The 20,643-nt window shown below is 54.1% G+C and overlaps 1 protein-coding gene and 1 pseudogene across 1 annotated transcript; one reads left to right on the forward strand and one right to left on the reverse strand.

Moving 5' to 3' along the window:
- Positions 1-911: 911 nt before the first annotated feature.
- On the forward strand, positions 912-10,944 carry LOC119090364 (insulin-like growth factor-binding protein-related protein 1; annotated as a pseudogene).
- A 1,100-nt stretch (positions 10,945-12,044) lies between these two features.
- Positions 12,045-18,528, reverse strand: LOC119090256 (cuticle protein 7-like). The gene is made up of 4 exons (XM_037213041.1): positions 18,503-18,528; positions 16,077-16,368; positions 12,516-12,637; positions 12,045-12,099 (listed from the first exon to the last, which is right to left on the reverse strand). The coding sequence occupies exons 1-4, from the start codon at positions 18,526-18,528 to the stop codon at positions 12,045-12,047; spliced, it is 495 nt and encodes a 164-aa protein (XP_037068936.1).
- Positions 18,529-20,643: the final 2,115 nt, after the last annotated feature.

Below are 20,643 nucleotides of genomic sequence, written 5' to 3' on the forward strand. Positions count from 1 at the left end.
GCCACCGAAAGATTGAATATACCCGAGCGGACTGACAGATGGGGTCCCCAACAAAAGTGCAGGACCCCAAAAGTAAATAGGAAGCGCCGAAGATGGGTATAGTGACCCCCCAAACGATCGAGTGTGCCCAAGCAGCATAATAGGTGGGATCCCGGACAAGAGCGTTGGACACTTAAAGGAGACCAGAAGTACGCAAGACACAATGTGGAGGGCCCCGAACGATCCAGTGCATCCGAACAGGTTTTGCAGATGGGCCCCCGACAAGAGCGTAGGGACCCCCTTCAAATGCATCCGAAACGTAATGTAACCTACCCATCTCATGACCTTCACAGCTACCACACATGACATACGTGAAACATGGGGAATTAAATACACGTTTCACACTTTCTACAATGATTGATAAAGGCAACTTCCAGAAGCCAACGTTGGTCCGTGTGGTCTACCTTGCACGCGGTCCAAGCCTCACCACCTGCAACCAGTCGTAAAATGGGATATCGCTGCTTTGTTCTCGGACTGTAAAGCGGACTAACGAACGTTGCCTCCACGATCCTTGACATCAGCATGAACACCATGACGCTGGAATGCTGGTCTTTTGCAATGGCCTGCGTCTGTGTGCATGCCCATTTACAATGCAATGGCCTGAGTCTGTGTACATGCCAATGCCCATTGTGTGCAACACATTAACTAAAGACATCGCCTCACGCAGGCACCACAGAAACTGCGGCCCAGCCGCGGATTGCCGTCTCGCAGACGCCCCTGCCGTGGCGACCCCGACACCGGATCTCGCAGCGACGCTGTTTATTATCTTCGACTGGCCGTAATCTAAACGACGGACAGGGGCCTGCGCAGGACGGCGTTCGCGCCGACGCGCCCGCCAAGCGGACCAACCCGCGGGCGGCGGGCGGCGGCGCTGGCGCCCCAGTCAGGCATCGGCGGCAGAGGAGGCAGCGCCCGGTGTACGGCACGTCCTGCAGGGATCGACGACCCGGGAGCAGCAGCGATGATCCGCACGGCTTTGCTGGTGCTGGCGTGCGCGGCGGCGGCGCTGGCCGCCGACTGCGGCGAATGCGACCCGAGCAAGTGTGCGGTGGCCACCGAGTGCTACTCCGGCGTCGTCATGGACCTCTGCAACTGCTGCGCCGTCTGCGGCAAGCGCGAGGGTGAGGAGTGCGACGACCCGTCCATGAAGATGAGGAAGAGGCTGCGCGGAGACGGCCGCTGCGGTGAGAACCTCGAGTGCCAGGTCATCAAGACGAACCAGAAGAAGGGCAGAAAGGTACGGGCAGGTGGAGATCGCGGACCGCCGTATTTCGCTTGGACGGCGGCCAGTTTTGTCCCAGGCGTGTCTTGGTTCTATTCTGGGTGCTGCGGTCGGGGAGAGGGAGTACGCGCGTAACAAATGTGACTCGTACTTGCACATGTCATTCGAATTGTGTGCTTTTTCTGCAATAGCCGGAGCTATCAACGCTGCTACAGCGTCTCGCCACATGTTGGCTTCCTCTTGAGACGTTTGTAATGACAATGTTTGCATCTCGAGCTAGAGCACTTCCAAGTTTCAGCTGGTTTGTGACGTTCCTTTTACCAGACCAGCGTCAGCTGTCCCCGGCGCTACCAATCCATGACTCTGATCCTGGCCACTATGGCCAATCAGGACGCGGCTCTGACCACCCCGCCGCACATTCGTCGACTTCGATTTGAAAAGCTCGGATGCAGCAAAGTTTTGTGCTGCTATTCGCACCTTGGCGCCTATGTGCAGGACATGGAGCCCGACTTCGGCTAGTTCAGTCGAGCAGGACGTCGGTGACATCATGCTCCATGACGCCGCGGTCTCTGGTCCGCGTCCCGCGTCTCCCAATGCCCCGCTGTTCGGGTCCGGTCCCTGGAAACGGCACCACCCCCGGCCGCAAGCCGTTGGCAGCCGCCCACTGCCACGTCATGCTCTGGGAGAACAACAACACCAGTGGCCAGCTCGCTGCAGGGCCGAGTCAGCGGCGGCTGCAGTCTGCGGGCTGGAGGACCCCGCACACGGCCGACCCTCCGTGGGGTGCTCACCGTGATGCTCACAGAGGTACCCAGTTGGCATTGTTACGACGGGTGATACTGCTGTAGCCGGATATCCTGAAGCGTACGCAGTTTCGAGCTCTATCCCTGCACGCGACGCGCTCTATTTGCCCCCGCCTTGTCCCCGCAGTTCGGCACGGCTCGCGGAAGTGAGTCGCATTACCTCATCCCAGTGTTGTCGGAATCACGTCCAGCACTCGCCTCCGTCCGATAGACAGAGTGACCGCCAGACTCGCCCCCACGCAGCGGCGCGCCGCGGCTAGCTCAGCGCTGTGTAAGCGGCCGAGCAGACGGCCGGCGCCATCTTGGGCTCCAGTGGGCGTCTGATGTCACCCAGGGTGCAGACGCCGCTCGACCGTCGGCCGTGTCCTGCGGGGCGGGGGCAGCTGACCGGCGATGACAGGGCCCGTGGGCGGCGGACAGGGCATGCCGGACACGGAGGCCAGTCTGAAACTGCTGGCATGGAGCGGCAGGTCTAGGAAATACTCACGTGTGCTGCAACAAGAGTGCCAGAACGTAAGGCTTGGTGTAGGATTTGAATTCAAATTCAAGTTGTGTTGCATAAGGCTGGAGCCTAACTTTAAAGATCAGGAAAATTGTCGGTTTAGCTTCGAATCACTTCTGAGGCAGCATATTCAAGTTATGGTCGCATATGCCATGGTACCGGCAAAATGTAATTCTGAAAGATTTGTCATTGTTGCCTGTTTGCGGACTCTGTGACAAGGAACTATTGGTATTGGTCCACCCACAAACGCTGCGCAACGGGCCTAAACGTGCGAGTGCAAAAAGAAAACTGGCCCACCGCGTGTTCTTGCCGCCGGGGCCACGCGCGCGTCCGTGGTCGCCAGGAAGACGACTGTTTATGCGGACCGGACGTGGTCTGCTTATTACACTGGACACGGTTGACGGGAGGCATGCCAAACTTGGGACTGGGTCGGCGTGGCTCTGGGTCACAGCGGCGGCGCGAGTGTCACGGACAAGTTCTGGGTCACAGCGGCGGCGGGAGTGCCACGGTCAAGTTCTGGGTCACAGCGGCGGCGGGAGTGCCACGGTCAAGCTCTGGGTCACAGCGGCGGCGCGAGTGTCACGGACAAGCTCTGGGTCACAGAGGCGGGGGCAGTGTCACGGACAAGCTCTGGGTCACGGCGGCGGCGGGAATGCCACGGGCGAGCTCTGGGTCACAGAGGCGGGGGGTAGAGGGTGGGGATGGGGCGTACAGCACGCAGGATCTGGAACCAGCAGGGAGGGCATAAAGTGGGGTGGCTGCAGACTTGAGATGGGGTAGGTGCTTACAACACGGGTGCTCTGGGTCACAGTGGCGGCAGTTGTAGCATGAAAGATTCAGGTCAAAAGGGGAAGGCTACAATACGAAGAGGTTCGGGCCGCCGTGGCGGCGGCTGTAGCACCGAAAGACTCAGGGCCAGAAGGGGAAAGGTTAGAGCACGGACTGGTTCTAGGTCATGGAGGCAGGCCAAACTATGCTCTGAGTACAATACAGACAAGGGATCACAGCGGAGGCGCGCACTGCATATCCAAAAGGTTGCCGGGACTGCTCCAACTGCCACTGGGGACAGACATCAGACAGACAGACATCAGACGTCAGACATGACAGACAGACTTACAGACATCTGCGTGATGCGGACTGCAGAATGGGTAGTGTACAGCGTAAGTCTGTCAGGACAATAGTAGTGTCAGGCTGCCGCCAATGCTCTAGACGCAGCCAGGAGCTGGACGGAGCTTTTGGTGGAGCACCGTTTCTCACCACGCAACTGCGGCTGACGGGCAACCATACGCTTTGCTGGTATGATCTTATGATGACGTGGTGTTAAATATGCAGCGATGCAAAGTCACGGTCAGGTTATCATGCTTGATGAAGCTGCGCCTCAGCCTGGCTCGCTCGTTACTGGTTTAAGGTGAGGGGCCTTAACAGAAATATCAGGGGATGTTCTCCGGTGGTGAGTTGTGGGTTCGTTTTTTCCTGTCTCCAATCACAATCACCCCGGTGCATTACACTTGATAAGAAACGCATCATGTTTTCTGTGTGATGCAAACATTTTGTTTCGCCAATCACTCGATTAGGTATAGATGTTAAAGTAAATGCGTGTTGTTCCTGCCTCCGGGAAACGTCGCATGTGATTCTTAGCCGCTGAGTCTTATTTCAAGTCGTTCCCATACAGCCTGGTGCAACCTCACAAGCTTCGATGCTACTCCTGTGTGCTGAGACATCTTGCAGTAGACCTTTGGAGCATGTGGCGATAGAGATAAGACAGCAGAACATGCAACATTGTCCTGGTGCACCAGCTCTGTGGTCTCCTATAATTCTCTTCACGCGTTAGTGAAACCTCGGACACCAACTCGGACGAGTCTGTGTGGAATCTTCAGTCACTGCTCGCTGCCTGCTGCGGCCCCGGAGCCTGCATACGTGCCGTAGGATGTGGTCCTGACGCGCTCCTGACCTGCTGTGTTGCAGCGGGCGGCGCTGTGCGTCTGCAAGGAGCAGGAGATGGTGTGCGGCTCTGACGGCAACACCTACCCCAACCTCTGCCAGCTGATGGAGGTGGCCTACAAGAACGGCACGCAAGAGGCACCCAAGGTCCAGATGTGGGGGGCCCTGCGAGACAGGTCAGTCGACGCCCAAGGTGAAGTTGGGAGGCCGTGCGAAGCAGGCCACTTGACGCCCAAGGGCCACAGGACCCTGACGAACAGCTGGTTGACAGCCAAGGTCCAGAAATGACAACCCTGCGAGACATGTCAGTTGACTCAAACTCTCAAACTCTTGACACTCAAACTCCAGATGCGCGGACTGTTCGAGACTGGCCAGCGGACAGCCGAGGAATATTGACTCGAGAAGCCGGAATCGAAGCAAGCGACTTACCGCAGTTTGAGAACGCTTGATTTATGTCTGGAGTGGAGCTCAAACGACCGCTGGAACGTGACGCTTTGTTAGCGCAGCACAGCTGATATCACTTTGACGATGTAGCCACAGGGAACTGGACTGGACGGTGCCTTTCGACGCTCGCAGATACTCGCTCGCACACGGCTGACTGGTACTGACGGCGAGACAATTATCTGGCGCATTCTCTTGATGTACATTTATCTCGCGTCAATACACTTACAACACAGCCTTATCAGAACATCTGTTGGTCGGCGCGATGGACTAAGGCGCTTCCCTCTCGGCGATCGCGTGACTGCCCGCAGGCTTGTTAAGGAAAAGACGCAAGCAGTGTTACGTCGCGTGACGGTATCACTGTATTTTTAGTGTGATATCGCAATTCTCGAGCTTGATTACCGTCGTTCGTTGAACATATACGACGTCCCATTCCGTGATATGACCGCATGCCGTCATTCAGTGGAGTCGCTCTCTGACGTGACGCCCTCAGTGCGTGACCTGATGCCGCTGTTCTGTGACTCTTTTCGTAACGTTACGGTGAAGCGGGATTTCGTAGCTTCCTGACGTGGTACCATCGTTGTGTGTTGCGCTGTAGTTCTTCGCGTAACGCCGTCGTTTCGACTGTAACGTCTTGATTTCATGTTCCGGAACCCTATCCCGTGCTGGCGGCATCGTTCTGTGGCATGACATGGCCGCTCTGTGACAAGACACTGACATTCAGTGACGTCATACCGCCGTTTCGTATTGCGACACCATCGTCTGGTGTCATGGCGAGTGGCAGTTTCTCCCCGTGGCCCGCCCACCGTCGCCACCCTGACATGACACAGTCTCCCGTGACATGACCGCGCCGTTCTGTGACGTCACCATGACGTCATAGCTCTGCGTCGGCAGCGCCGGTGATCGCCAGCGGGCCGAAGCACGCGCACGAGCAGCTGGGCGACAAGCTCGTCATCGACTGCGAGGTTCGCGGCTACCCCATCCCCGAGATCTCCTGGGAGAAGACGGGCGAGGACGGCCGCACCGTCACCCTGCCCGGTACGTACGCTCTGGACGTCTCCTGGAGAAGACGGGCGAGGACGGCCGCACCGTCAACCCTACCCGGTACGTACGCTCTGGACGTCTCCTGGGAGAAGACGGGCGAGGACGGCCGCACCGTCACCCTGCCCGGTACGTACGCTCTAGACATCTCCTGGGGAGAAGACGGGCGAGGACGGCCGCACCGTCACCCTGCCCGGTACGTACGCTCCGGACGTCTGCCGACACGAGCTGAGACACCGGCCGAGCTGGGAAGGGTGTGGCATCAGACGCTGCCGGCTGGAGCTTAAAGGCAAAACGATCATACGGGCCGGTGTAAGCCCCAAGGTGGCCTGGATCTAATGTGCTGGTGAGAGTAATTAGAATGTCACAACTGTATGCTCGTTTTATTTCAGATATAATCATGCGTTGATAATCAACATTTGTGGGGAGGGTATGAAGATAAACTGCAGTCCTTAGGTTAAATATTGAAGCTACAGTGACTCTGAATGACCAAGATCCAATGGCATAGACGTCATACGTGACTTTACGCCACATGGATGCGGCGCCGTTTGGTGTGCGCGGCGACTCCGACGACAGAGATGCTGCGCGATGTCACGTAGAATCGTTGCCGGACACGCATAATCTTTTTCCGCGACCCGATTGGAGTGAGACAGAAATGACGCAACAGATTCAGTTATAAAGAGGTCAATTTACTTGCCGTCTACCGACCATGAGTAGTAAAAAAGGGTGTTCAAGTTTCAAAGAGCATGGTCCACAGTTTTTCCTCATAAGAGCACTCGTATACCTGCAAGCGAAAATATGTGTATTTGCAGTAATCTTCAAGATAGTCAAGATCTAAACAAAACACAAATGTCAGTGTGAACATGTCCGGCAAAGATTCTGCGTGACGTCACGCAGAAAAGAGCATTCTTGGCGCGCTGTGAATACACCCAAAATTTATCTTTGCTGATCACCACATATGAACTTTTACTGTTGAGCCCTATCCCGTATCTCGGCTTGACTGGCGAACGCTGTGTGAGGCGATGACGTCAACATTTTTCTGTTGACACCGTCCTCCTCCCTGCATCATAGCCTTCCCAATGACCTGCTGAATTCGCACTGTTTACAAATTCATGTCTTTTAAGGGGACGTCTAGACGGCCATCGCTTCTTATCCATTACAATGGATGGACACGCCGGGCAGGAATTAATGCTGGACGTGAGCTTAGACCAGCGGCTTCCGCACCGCTGAAGCGTTTGATCTTGCGCAGCTCATCGACCGCCTACTCCGGGATCATCAGACATGAACTGGATCATGCCTGGTGACCTGGATCCGCCCAGGCCGGCCGGGAGGGGGATGGGGGGGGGGGGGAGCAGCCGGTGCGTCAGCTGCCCGTTGGCGGCCGCCGAAGGCGTTCCGGCGCCGCCGCCGCCGCCGCCACGGGGAGGGAGGGGGGGGGGGGGGGGGGGCGGGGCGCTGGGCGCGCGCGGGGCGCTGTGTAAGTGGAGGCGGGGGACGGCCTGCAGCCGTGCCGACGACGCGGGGGGCGGCCAGATGCGGCGCGCCGCCCTGCAGCTGCCGCCCGGTCACGTGACGCTCCGGACGGACGTGCCCGCCGGACCGCGCAAGGCCTGTGGGTGGTTTGTTTGTTGGTTAGTCACGACTGACCGTCGCCACAGCCGCGGCTGGCAGCCCGCCACCCCCGGCTGGGCTGCGCCGGGCGTAGCTCGGCACGGCCGGCCGCGCTGCGTCCACGCCGCCAACGCGGCCCGGCCGGCGCCGGCTACGCCCGGTGCTGAGCACGCGACCCGGCCGGAGCGGCTCCCATGCCGTGGGCTCGACAGAAAGGGACGGACGGCTTCACGTTGCTTTGCTTTTCGATCGAAAGATTTGGGCTGTTATTGCCAATACTGCGTCGAAGTGAGGGCAGTGTGCCACCGTAGATTGTCACTTTATTTGGTTTGGCCTCTGGTCGCTGTCCCGGAACGTGCCTTCGTGCCTACGTCACGGTCTCACTTCCGGCCACAGACCGTCTCAGCGGATACAGCTGGGACGCAGGCCAGGAGGGACTCCAGGCCGCCAGAGGAGTTGTTTTGCTGACTGGAGACCTGCGCCGGATTGTGCGCCACTGGTCACGTCGGCGCCCGCCCCGCTGTAGCCAACTGCGCTATCAGACGTGCGGAGAATTGAGGGACGCGGCCGTCACGCCACGAAACTACCGGAGGGGCCGCCGTGTTCAACATCACGTGATTGCATGAAGCATCTGCTGCGTGGAGCCAGTTGCGTTGCGCGGAATAAGTCCCCTATTCCCGGCATTAAAAAGGGGAATTGTTCGAGGGGCACACGATAGTTTCGTTGCCACATCCCCACGTGCCCCGGCGCGCTGTGCAGCTGAAGTACCGGCGCCGGTTGCCAGGCGGCGCTATCGGTGCGTGTCGGCAGGACAATGGCGGGCACTGAGCAAACAGCCGGCCGCAGTGGCACGGGCGGCGGAAACCTGAGAACTCGGGGAGGAGGCTCTCGTGTCTGGGGACTGAACTCGTGCACCAAGGGGCATTTCTCCGATGGCAAGCTATTGTCAACGTTTTCAAAAGACGGAGTGTGTTCGTGTGTGTGTGTGTGTGTGTGTGTGTGTGTGTGTGTGTGTGTGTGTGTGTGTGTGTGTGTGTGTGTGTGCGCGCGTGTGGGCGTGTAGGTGGATGGCTGGCTGCGAGGGGCTGCGCGTCTGTCCTTGGTCGGCGGCCTCGGTCGTATCGTCTGAAGTTTTGAACTCTGGACGGCGCCAGCCGGGCCGGAAGCGTCGGAGGCGGAGTCAGCTCCGGCGAGAGCTGCCGACTTTGGAGGCATCCGACTTGTCGCGGGCTGGAAACGATCCACCTAAAACGACTGCATGCTGTCAACAGTCATTATAGGGCTCATTTCAGTCATGTTGGCGACCCGTGCACTTTCTCTTGAAGCTACCCCTGCGCCTGCAAACGCAATCGGAGGATAGTGTAGATTGTGAGCAACATTTTCACGAACGTCATGCACACACCTTGAATGGAATGCGGTCCGCGTCGCAGGACGAGAGCCCACGCCCTGCGGTACCTTGAGCGTCTCCGCCGCGGCGGGTGATGTCAGCTGAACCCAGAGCCGTGTTTACATTCCTCTGCAGCACCCCGACGGCGGCGCCGGGCCGACGCGATCCAGACTGCACTGAGTGGGCAGGGCGGGGAACGGCCTGTGATGTCACTCAAGCCGCAGAGGCGGCCTCAAGCCGGGCCGCAGGGGCGGCCTCATGCCGGGCCGCAGGGGCGGCCTCATGCCGGGCCGCAGGGGCGGCCTCATGCCGGGCCGCAGAGGCGGCCTCATGCCGGGCCGCAGGGGCGGCCTCATGGCCGGGCCGCAGGGGCGGCCTCATGCTGGGCCGCAGGGGCGGCCTCATGCTGGGCCGCAGAGGCAGGCTCAGACTGGACCACTGCACAGGCGGAGATGCCCCTGAAAACGGCATCGCTGCCGTCCAGCAGAAAGCTCTGGACTAGAGGACCTCACGGGCTGGGTAAAGTCAGAGATACTCTTATGGAATGGGTAGCGGGATCAGCTAAACACAGATTTTTGGAAAATCAAGTTCCGGAATAAGGTTTTGGTAGGAGTTCACGAAATGTATGGTAGAAATTTCAATAAATACTGCATGATGTTACTACCTGAGCCTCCTAACTCTCGTCATCACTGCTTCATTCACGATGGTTATGCAACTAACACAACGTTGAAGAGCAGGCTTTGGTATAACCCACTCCTGACATATTTCACAATTTTAATCAAAGGTGCTGGAAAACTACAAACGGATGAGAGTGGTTGGGCACAGCTGACAGGGAACGGCTCGCGGGTGGGTTAGCTCAAGAGAATGTTATCCGATGCAAGCTTCCACGCTAAACCTGTCCTAAGCCTAACACATCTTGTGCGAAGCTCACTTGTTTCTCACGCAGATTGCCCCCACTGTAGATCACGAAACCGTTTGGAGAGCTGTGACCACTAACAATGCAGATTATCAAACATCCACTTCGGCTTTTCCCAAATGAATTTACCCGCGCCTGGGTGTCATCCAATGCATCATTTTAATTAGCAAACCATTAACGTGCAATACACATCAGAGTGTCGTTATCTTGGCTACCGTGGCATCGCTATGTGTGAATGTCTGATTCCGCATGCTGCGACCGAGAGGCTGATGTGCGCGCACATACCGCGGAGGTAGAGCAGACCATCGCAGCCCAGACCAAGGGACTACCGGCTCCCTTGGCCGTTCCCTGCGACTCTGGGACCCTCATCCATTGACCCCCGTATCGCGCCGTACAGTCCGGGCGTCGTCCGTCCCGGCTTAGAGTCCGCGCTGCCCTTCGCGACACCAGTTGAGCTCGTTGCGCCGTTGGACCAATTCGGCAGAGGCGCAATCTCAGCTGCGTCGTTCAGAATCGGCTGTCGCTGCAGGGCCGCGAGGAACATTGCCCGCCTGGGAAGTTGAAAACGAAACGTTCGCCCTCTGTTGGTGGCTACTTAACCACTGGTTCTCATCTTCGCCACCAGGTGACCGCGAGGACATGGCGATCCAGACCCGCGGCGGCCCTGAGAAGCTGATGGTGACCGGCTGGGTGCAGATCGTCGACCTCAAGCCCAGCGACTCGGGCACCTACACGTGCATCGCGCGCAACGGCAAGGGCGAGACGCGCGCCGCCGCTCGGGTCGGCGTCTACAAGGCGACCAAGGGCGAGCTCTGAGCGCGCCTCTGTCCCGTCGTGGTCGGCGGCCCGCGCTGAATCCACTCACTGGTGCTACTGTTTAGGAGGTGCGCTGCGTCGGCGCTGCGACGGCTCGGTCCGGGCTCCGCCGCTCGAGCTGCCTCGGGTGGGCAGGCGGCCTCCGGCGCGCCTCGCCGGCGCCAGCTCGCCTCGGACGGTCGGTGGATGTCGAGGAGGTCTGTCGGCACGCGTCACTGCCATCGCCCCCGCGGCCCCTTGTGCGCCGGCTGACCACCTCGATGCCGAGCCGAGCTGAGCTGGCGGTCGCACGCGACAAATAAACCGAACACTGCCTGCTTGTTAGCGACGGATGTGGCCCTCGCTGGTCTGTAAAGAGCTTCAGTGCTGCTAGTCTGTACCGTGCGTCGATTATCGTGACTGAAAACGTTGGCGTAGATGTCATTAATACATTGGATACATACAGCTTTTTTGCACCATGGTTTTCGTGAAAATCACCGTCGAAGTGCAGCGTACCGCGTTACCGAGTCGAATAGTAACTTTCCTCTGCGTCATCATGCGGCGATAGCAGGGAGCTCAGGATGTTCAGATTCCAGAGGCTGGTGACCTGCTAATGTGACTCACTGATAACCTGACGGCATAACTGACTGATGACCTGCTGGTGTGGCTGACTAATGACCTGCTAGTGTGACTGACTGCTGACCTGTCAGTGTGACTGATTAATGACCTGCCAGTGTGACTGACTGATGACCTGCCAATGGACCAACTGAAGATCTGTTAATATTTTCAAATCCCATCCAAGTATATTACAAGAGCACCTACACCCACGCGGAACACCTTGTACGAATGGCCGTCGATGCCGTGGACATGATAATCAGAGATCATGCACGGGCTGAACATGCCCTTCAAATGATATAGGTTTGGTCAGCCCGGCAATAAGCCATCTAGGTGGTCCGAATATGCATATTTTAACGAGTGTGGCCCTTACACTGCCTTCCCTTTCAAGGGCAACGATGTTATAAGGATTCTCTCAAAAGTCTTCCAATGTCCAGCATTACCGCTGCGGACAAGCTCATCCAAATATTGTTCGCGTCCTACAACGTGCGCTACAGGACTTCTGCAATACGACACCACCAGTATTGTCACATACCACAGACCACAGCTGTGCTATCTTCCCAGAATGCATTGCTTGTTGACATATGCGTGCCAACAGAAAAGACCAGCTTCGAGAAAAGCTCTCTTTAAACAGACCGTTCCCTGTATATACATCGCATAAAGTCACATCACAACGCACAGCTTCAAAACGCCAACACAAATTGGTCGCTCCTAATACGTCACACCCCGGCTTAAAGCTCGGGGGCAGCCGTCTTGTGGGAGGACTTGTAGGCAGAGGTCGAGGACCTGTGCGGAGAGGCCTCTGGTTTGTCTACCGGGGCAGCAGATGTGTAGTCCGGGCAGCAGATGTATAGGCCGGGGCAGCAGATGTGTACGCCGGCGCAGCAGTTGTGTAGGCCGGGGCAGCAGATGTGTAGGCCGGGGCAGCAGGGGTGTAGGAAAGAGGAAGAGCATTGTACGCAGGGGCAGCAGACTCCAAGTCAGGCTGATGGGCCTGGGTAGTTGTCTGGTAAACAGGTGCAGTTGCCTGATAAGCAGGAGCAGCTGTCCCGTATGTTGGGGCAGCAGGCTTAAAAGTGCGCTTGTAGGCTGGAGTGGTAGCCTTGTAGGACAAGGAAGTGGGCTGATAGGCAGTGGTGACGGCTGGCTGATGGACGAGAGTAGCGGCCCTGTTCGCGGGCTTGTAAACATTGGCAGCAGACTTGTAGGCCGGAGCAGCAGCCTTGTAGGCGGGAGCGGGGTGATGCTCGGGGTACTGGGCCTCTCCCTCGTAGGTGACCTCAGCGTTGAAGCCGCCGTACTTGTCGGCGACGTACTTGACGTGCTGGATGCGGCCGTCTGGCAGAGCCACTGAGTAATATCCCTGGGTGTTGTGGCCATCGCTCTCCTCCTTCTTGACGAAGTTGGTGCCGGTGTAGTGGTCGCTGACGACGTAGTCGTAGGCGAACGGCTTGGCCCCCTCCTTGTACTGGTACTCTGGGTGGTATGACGGGGTGTCGGGAGCCGGGGCAGCGGCGACGGCGGTGGCCAGGGCGACGACGACGACGAAGACCTGAAGGTGGAAATGTAGTTCGTTATACCCACTGAAATTCATTCCTGATTGGAGCTGATATCGTGTCTTTAAGTGTTTTTGAGAAGTTCCTCGTAGCTATATAGCTCCTGTACTTATGATTCATAGCCTGAATTTGACATCTCATTCACTTTGTATGCACAGAAATGCAGATGAGATGACCACCATTGTGAACAATATCGTACTTCTAGTTGAACCACTAGTGCGCACCTTCATGCTACAAGCTTTGATGGCGGAAAATGCAGTGCAACTGATACCTTCTTGACAAGGCCTTCGCTTTTTATCACCAGCTCCAAGCCGCTGATAGCCTGAGGTCACGGTCCAATCCCTCCACATGCCACCGTTTGGCGATGGACCATCAGCTGGGCTTTCACGACCACTCCCTGTTGGTCACGCCCCTCCCGCACGCGGCGACCCTGCGGCCGCTGACCCGTCTCAGTGGCAGCAGCCTCGGGCGCTTACTGCTCTCCCCAGATCCGTGACACCGAGCTAGGACGTCGCGCGCAGAGGTTTGGGAATGGATGTTGAAGATCGAAACGGTAGCTTTCCGTAGAAACCAATGACAGAGCGTGATTGGTTGCAATGCGGAATACATAACAAGTAATATCTGGAAGAACCGTTTCTGAATAGCTCTGCAACCCGTCTGATGCAAAGGGCAAGCTGCCCAGCACAACTCACTGTGCAATGTAGAAAGAACATGTAAAATCATCAAAAATGTACCGCAAGTACGAAAGTGGGCGGAAAAGCCAGCTGATTGACACAGATCGTCACTTCCTGTAGATGCCGTGTGTGCGGAAGTAAAAACAGTGGATGCGGAATTTCATGAAGAACCATCGACTCGCTGCTCAGGCATCATGCCCATCGTGGCTCCGTTTTCCCAGCAATTTTCATTGTCCTGTCATTACCAAAGGCCTTGTTTTTTTAGCACAAGAGGATCAAGCTGTTTATGGCCGTTCTGGAAAAACCACTAGAGGTTGAGAACTGCGAGGACAATGCATCACATTTGTTACTTGAGATCGGATGCTACAGAGATCGGCCTGGATTCAGCCTGGTATTATCTAATCCATCCAGGCCTTGTCTCCCTGATCCCCTGGCAAGGTATGAAAAGCGGTCCACAAATAATCTATACCAGATGAAGAAACTGTCATAATTTGCGTCACCGCAATGCTGGGATCGGAAACACAGCCAAGGATGCAGCGTATGGGAGAGATCTTATAGGCCCCCCGGACCGGCGCTACAAGTGATGAAAGGCGGATGTGGAGGGTGCCAGGTCTCCTTTTCCAGTTGCCATCGAAAAACATAGCCTTTTGTCGCTTCTTGAAGGTAGATAAGAATACATCACGCCCATACGCGATACTCTGTCAAGCTTTGCACAGCTTCAGGCAGCTGAAAATCTATTTTTTTAGTATAACTTATTAGATATAGCCTACCACGGCCATACCACGCCAGCCGTGTGCTAGATCATTCATAATGCAGGGTCCTCAACCCATCAGCTGCACAGTTATCTTCGCCCAGTGTCCAAATATTAACACGCGCTCGGGAGAGGTCTTCTCCCCGTCACCAATTTTTAGCGGAATAGGTTTTGAACGGCGGCCAGGTCAGGCCGTCGACGTTAAGATTGGGTCATATAGTTCAACTCAGGATGGCTCGGCGAGCGGCAATGTCTTTTTTCTTCCTTTCGCTGTTAACAAACTTTCGGGATGTCTGGAGTGACCAGCTACACTTCGTAGCGCTAGCGTTCACCTGTATGAAACGTTATTGATTCATGTCCATCGACTCAATGCAGCTTTGCAACAGATCAGTTTTGGCTACAAAATGCGTATTGAGTACGAGGAGTCGGATATAGCAAACTGTATTCCTCAATGAACAGGAAGCCCTTCACATGCCGTCTTGAAAAAAGCCTAAAGAAATGTCTGGTTCTCTAAAACGCACAGGACCCATAGAGTGATAATGACGTCATTACTTTCAAACACAGTGTTAGCTATGAACAAAGCCGACGCGATGATAAAATCAGACGATGACTAGGAAGGATGGGTCAAGAGAAGGCAGATGAGGTAGGATGGGATGATAGTGCTGGAAACGGGGCGGTTTGTTAGAGCATCGGTTGACGGTTTGTAAGAGCATCATGCAGTTCGGAGCTCGTCGGCAATAACAGAAGGCAAGCTTAACAGATCACAACAGGATTATAATCAAGGATGAAAAAATGCAGAATGAGCATGCATAAATGATTGCTTGATCATTTTCTTTTCAATGTCTCGCTCTCAATACTGCTCTTCACATCTATTTGTGATTTCAAATATTCATAGGTTCACTGCATTAACCACACATTTTGCTCCAATCACTTTCCACATCGTTTCGTAGACGAATTCGTCGTACCAGATTGGGGGTAGAGTCTTTTGCCAATAATCTTTACAACAAAGAATTCGTAGTCGCGCAGCGTGGCGGTCAGCGACAAATTACGGAGGCTGCAGTGTTCCAGTTGCTTGGGATGTGTAGATATGTTCCAAGACTTGGTATTGCTGTTATTGTGGATTTGTTTGTTTGTTTACATAGGACATAAGCATTCCACAGACAAAAGCCGAATTACGGAAACGGAACACTTAACGGAAACTACGGAAACAAATCAGATCGGAATGATTTTGTTGGAAGAAAAACATCAGTTGAGGGAGAAACACTGCAAAAAGTGATTGCAGACAGCGGGCAGTCGTGCGATAAATCAATTTTAAGCAGTGTTGACCCTTGCAAATAACTAGTGGAAAATGCCAATATTTACTGAGATCGTCGGACGGGTGAAGCCAGTCTGAACAGCGACGTCAAGTAAATGCAGTCACTGTTTCTCTGACTACGAATACTAAACCTTTTCGCGACGGATCGGTAGGAACCCACTGCGAGCTCCAATAAAGTGTAGATCGGGTGCGGTAGTCTAGGGATGATGTGACGCTTACGCCACCATCAACTGCATGCAAATATAGACTTATGAGATGGGCCGCGTATGAGCAATAACAACACGGACGTCTGAGCAGCAGCTTTATTGACATTTATAAATAATCATAGTCATAAGACCATTTTCGTGCGTGCATTTACCGGGCATCCCTCATGCCGAGTACGTTGCAGGCTTGTGTGGCAAGGCAGCAACCTTGTAGATAGGGGAAGAATTGTGAGCAGTAGCAGGTTTGTAAGCCGAAGCAGCAGCCTTGTAGGCAGGGGCGGGCTGGTACTCGGGATACTGGGCCTCTCCCTCGTAGGTGACCTCGGCGTTGTAGCCGCCGTACTTGTCGGCGACGTACTTGACGTGCTGGACACGGCCGTCGGGCAGAGCGACCGAGTAATATCCCTGGGTGTTGTGGCCATCGCTCTCCTCCTTCTTGGCGAAGTTGGCTCCCGAGTAGTGGTCGTTGACGGCGTAGTCGTAAGCGAAAGGCTTGGCCTCCTCATTGTACTTAGGCTCTGGATGGTAAGAGGCCGGCTTGTAGGCCGGGGCGGGCCTGTACACCGGCGTATATGGAGCTGGGGCGGTAGCTGCAACAGCCAGCACGGCGGCAACGACGAGGACCTGCAATGCCATAGAAGATATGTTATCAATGGCTTGTTCATTCCAGCATCATTGTTATTTTTCCGACCACGATGCATTTGCCGGAAAAAAATCTGTAACACTCGACATATTGCTTCATCAACAATATAGTTCAAGCACATACCTGCATGTTGTATTTTCGTGGCCGAGTATGCAGTGAAACTGGTGCCTGCTTCTGCAGTACATTCGCCTTTATAGGTCTGCCGCCAACCACCGATAGAAGGCCACGGTCTTACTTCACTGAACAGACTGCCCCCGGCGCGTTATCATCTGCTGGGCTGGTGTCAACGTGGGTTGGCACAGATCCGTAGCCTCTCCTTAATACACGCTCGACTCATGCCATGCGATGCGAAGTACAAAAGTCTGCTGTTGATCGCGCGGTTTCATTACTGATGCTGTTCTTTACGGCATTGTTTGATAGCGTCTTTGACCGTTTTTAAGTTATCAGAGTCTCGACCAGAGTGGCTATGTTAGAGTTGCCACTGAATTGGAGAGTGACTCACCTGTCTGCTTCGACGCACTGTAAAGTTGGCGTCGTTCATTTAAACGAAGAATTTGTGTTGCAAGCGTCGTTGTGTGTGCTTTAGCCCGTTTTCGCCTTTTCTTGCTTTTTCTTTAGAGATTCATAATTTGAAGATGCAAAAATGCCTGTAATTTATCACAAAAAGGGTTCGTGGTCGACTCATGCAATCGACAGCGCAATTCGGCTGTGTGCCAATTGCCTGATGACGTCATACGTTCATCATAATTTCATTTGATTTAGCCAATTTGGTTCATTTGATTTAGTTCATTCACCTAGCCAAATGGTGCATCACCATCTGTAACTCCATGAACGTCATGGGCCTAGGTAGGTAAAAAGGCACCCTACAAATACAAAACATTATCCGCCTTATCTAAGTACGTGAGAGGCAAAACTCTTCCCGCACAGACCTCCGCTTATCTGGTAAAAAATACTAGCCTATGCATACAAAAAGCATACGCACCCTCTTCCACTATGTAATTCCCTTGCAACATGTTACTGGCACACTTAGCGCAGACAATATTAAATGCAGCAGACAACAGACACGCCACGTTCGCCACTCGCTCGCACCACCGGCGGTGTCACGACCACGGGGCACGAGGCCGTGTAAGTTCGAAGTGCAATGGCTTGCCGCTTAAGGTTATCACGCACTTCATGAAGTTTGTAGTTGAATTCTACACTATCGGCTCACTGGTTAGATAGTCTGCCACTAAGTTGATTTCTTATTGGGATGAAGGCTCAGTTGGTTAGAGCGCCTGCCTTCCGATTCACCCACCCGTGGCGGGGTGGGTTCGAGTCGCTTTAGACGCTCGCTATTTGGCCTTGACAGGTGTGACCTGCGGCCGGTGGCAGCGGTCGCGCTAAAGGTCAGTTGACGTCAGAGGGCGGGACGGACCGTGCCGACCATTGCGGCACGTTCAACTCCCGTCGCTTAATTCTGCCGTCGCCTGGCATTGCTCGATCGGATGGTAAGGGTCAGGGCTCACACAACAAGCGCTGAATAGCGTGGGCTCTGATGTGAGAAATTCATACATTGAGACAGTTTGGATCGAATCTTCAAAATACCCAGCCCGATGTTCGTGCCATCTCATTGCGTATAAGGCTCGTATGTTGGTCCTTAATTTCTATGGTATTACATTTCAATAGCTTGCCGCCTAGGCTTGCAAAGCCCATCGTCATGTTTCCCAAAAAATTCTACGTTTCTGGCTCACTGGTCATATGTACCTTCCTAAAAATGGGTTGTTGACTATCCGCACGACTGATTCTAGTTTCCGTTTGCCTCTCATTACGTCCGGAGTCTGGCGGCCAGTCGCACATGCGCATTAAGGTCTTGGCACCAGTGACGTCACGCTAACGCTAAGCGAGTATAAAGCGAGAATCGCCTGGCGGTTTTACCTCTCTTGTTCCGCCATTGTTCCGGTGTAAATGAATTATTAAATGATTACGTTTATTTCCAAATGCTTTTCCAGCACAGGCATTTCCATTTACAGCCTTTTAAAATGCTCCCTTACCTAATTTTGTGACTCACTTTACGAACGTTTCAAAGTAGATCATGATGTCAGTTGGTATACCCCCTCTGAGGAATTCGTTTTGTTGCGCCAAATTTCAACAGTACCATAGCATGTCATAGCCTGAACTAATCTAGAACACGCTCAGAATTTGCTATCAACTTTTTCATGGTCATATCTCTTACATGTTAACACATTTTAGCCGCATTTCACGCTGATTTACTCTTAAGAGAGTAGTAATAGACGTATTGCTCGCAAAAATCAGGAAAATAGAGAAATAGGTGCGCTTGTATTCGTTATTCGTTCATTTTTTCGACGCAGGCATGTTTTCGAAACATCAGCGCATCTATCTCTCCATTCTCCTGCCTTTTTTCGACGAGGAATAAAACTAGCCCTGCTGTCTTATTTATATGCATAATGTTCGTCCCAAATGCACATAGCAACCCACGTAACTTTGATTTCCTCTTTTTAGAAACATGGTTTGCTTACGTCCCAAAACTTGGACACCATGGAATGCTTAGGCTTAGAAGGCTTTGAGCTGAAGTTGTTTTATAGACCAAGTTTTCGCCAACATCACAACCGGATATTGCAGTGTAAATAAAGCCTCACTATGTGTGCGGCAACATCGTCGCATTTGAAAATGGCGCATGCCGATATGCGTGGCGTCGATACGTTTAAGAAGGACACGATTCATAGCTGTTGAAGTCAATTGAGAGCTTAATTACGTACAAAACATTTCGAAACAAAACATGCATATGCAGGCATCTACCTGGGCGCCCAGTTTCTGCTCTCGCCTGAGCTTATCTGAGAAATGATGTGTGGAATGACATCTCCATGACATGAAATACCACAAATTTCCATTCTCATGCGCATACACCATACCTATGTTCCCAAATTTCGAATTCTCGTCGCGTTTAACCCACGTCACAATTACTTTCGGATGGACAACGACCAAAAATGAAGCGAATCGGATGTGATTTGATGGGGCCAAAGCGTGACCTGGTCGCGGCAAGAGCAGCTGGTAGTTGGGGATTTAAGGAAAGTATTAACTGCTTCAACACGTCGCTCCAAATTGCTGGCATGATTGCTCTGAATTCAGCGCATTGACAAGAAAGATCGATACGAACGCCCTGTGTCAAAAGCTACATGTTCTTTACCATTCATCGTCATAAAAATTAAATGACCTTTCCACATACAACGTCATGGGTCACATCATGGTCTACTTCTAGGAGGTGGGCGTGTACCAGGAATTCCGTGAAAATTCGTCAGCACAGCCGGTGACACCGTTGGAGGCGTCCGTTCACTGGAATCTGACCGTGACCGTCTATCAGTGGTTAGCGGCCGACCTATAAAAGCGAAAGCACCAAGAGAGCAGACACCACTTGCGCTGCAAGCCCAGTCATCAGAACGCACCATGCAGGTATGTGCTGAAATAATACCATTGATGTGGTGTCCTGTTGGCTATGAGACAGTTTATTTCACACCAAGTGCACTGTGGGATTCGCGATGTGACTGAAATTGCACAGATGCTTCGCGTCAAAACTACGTTACTAAAGTAACCGCTTGATATATCACACATTCTCTACCACATTGCAGGTCCTCGTCGTTGCCGCCGTGCTGGCTGTCGCCGCCGCCGCCCCGGCACCGGAGACGCCGGGCTACAAGTCCTCTCCGGCCCCCTACCACCCGGCCCCCTCCTACAAGCCGGCCTCTTACCACCCGGAGCCCCAGTATAAGGAGGAGGCCAAGCCGTTCGCCTACGACTACGCTGTCAACGATCACTACACAGGCACCAACTTCGCCAAGAAGGAGGAGAGCGATGGCCACAACACCCAGGGATATTACTCGGTGGCTCTGCCCGACGGCCGTGTCCAGCACGTCAAGTACGTCGCCGACAACTACGGTGGCTACAACGCTGATGTAACCTACGAGGGAGAGGCCCAGTACCCCCAGTACCACCCCGCTCCTGCCTACAAGGCTGCCGCTCCGGTCTACAAGGCTGTTCACAAACCTGCGTACAGCCATTCCGCCCCGGCACACAAGCCTCTGGCATACTAGCCAAACAGTGAGAACGACCATCTGTGGAATTTCATAAATTTTGAGTTGTGATGATTTCTCGCCGTTTGCACTTCAATACAATGAGGCGCTTAAACCTTGTGGT

This window comes from Pollicipes pollicipes, unplaced genomic scaffold, assembly GCF_011947565.3.
Source record: "Pollicipes pollicipes isolate AB1234 unplaced genomic scaffold, Ppol_2.1 Scaffold_3087;HRSCAF=3621_pilon_pilon_pilon, whole genome shotgun sequence".
Lineage (NCBI taxonomy): Eukaryota > Metazoa > Arthropoda > Thecostraca > Pollicipedomorpha > Pollicipedidae > Pollicipes > Pollicipes pollicipes.

Coding starts and splice junctions, on each gene's coding strand:
- LOC119090256 (XM_037213041.1), bottom strand. CDS start 18,528: ATGATCTACTTTGAAACGTTCGTAAA. Junction 12,638..16,076: donor AGCCCGCCCCTGCCTACAAG/GCTGCTGCTTCG, acceptor GGCCGCATCCAG/CACGTCAAGTACGTCGCCGA. Junction 12,100..12,515: donor GCTGCTGCTCCGGCCTACAA/GTCTGCTGCCAA, acceptor CTCTCCGCACAG/GTCCTCGACCTCTGCCTACA.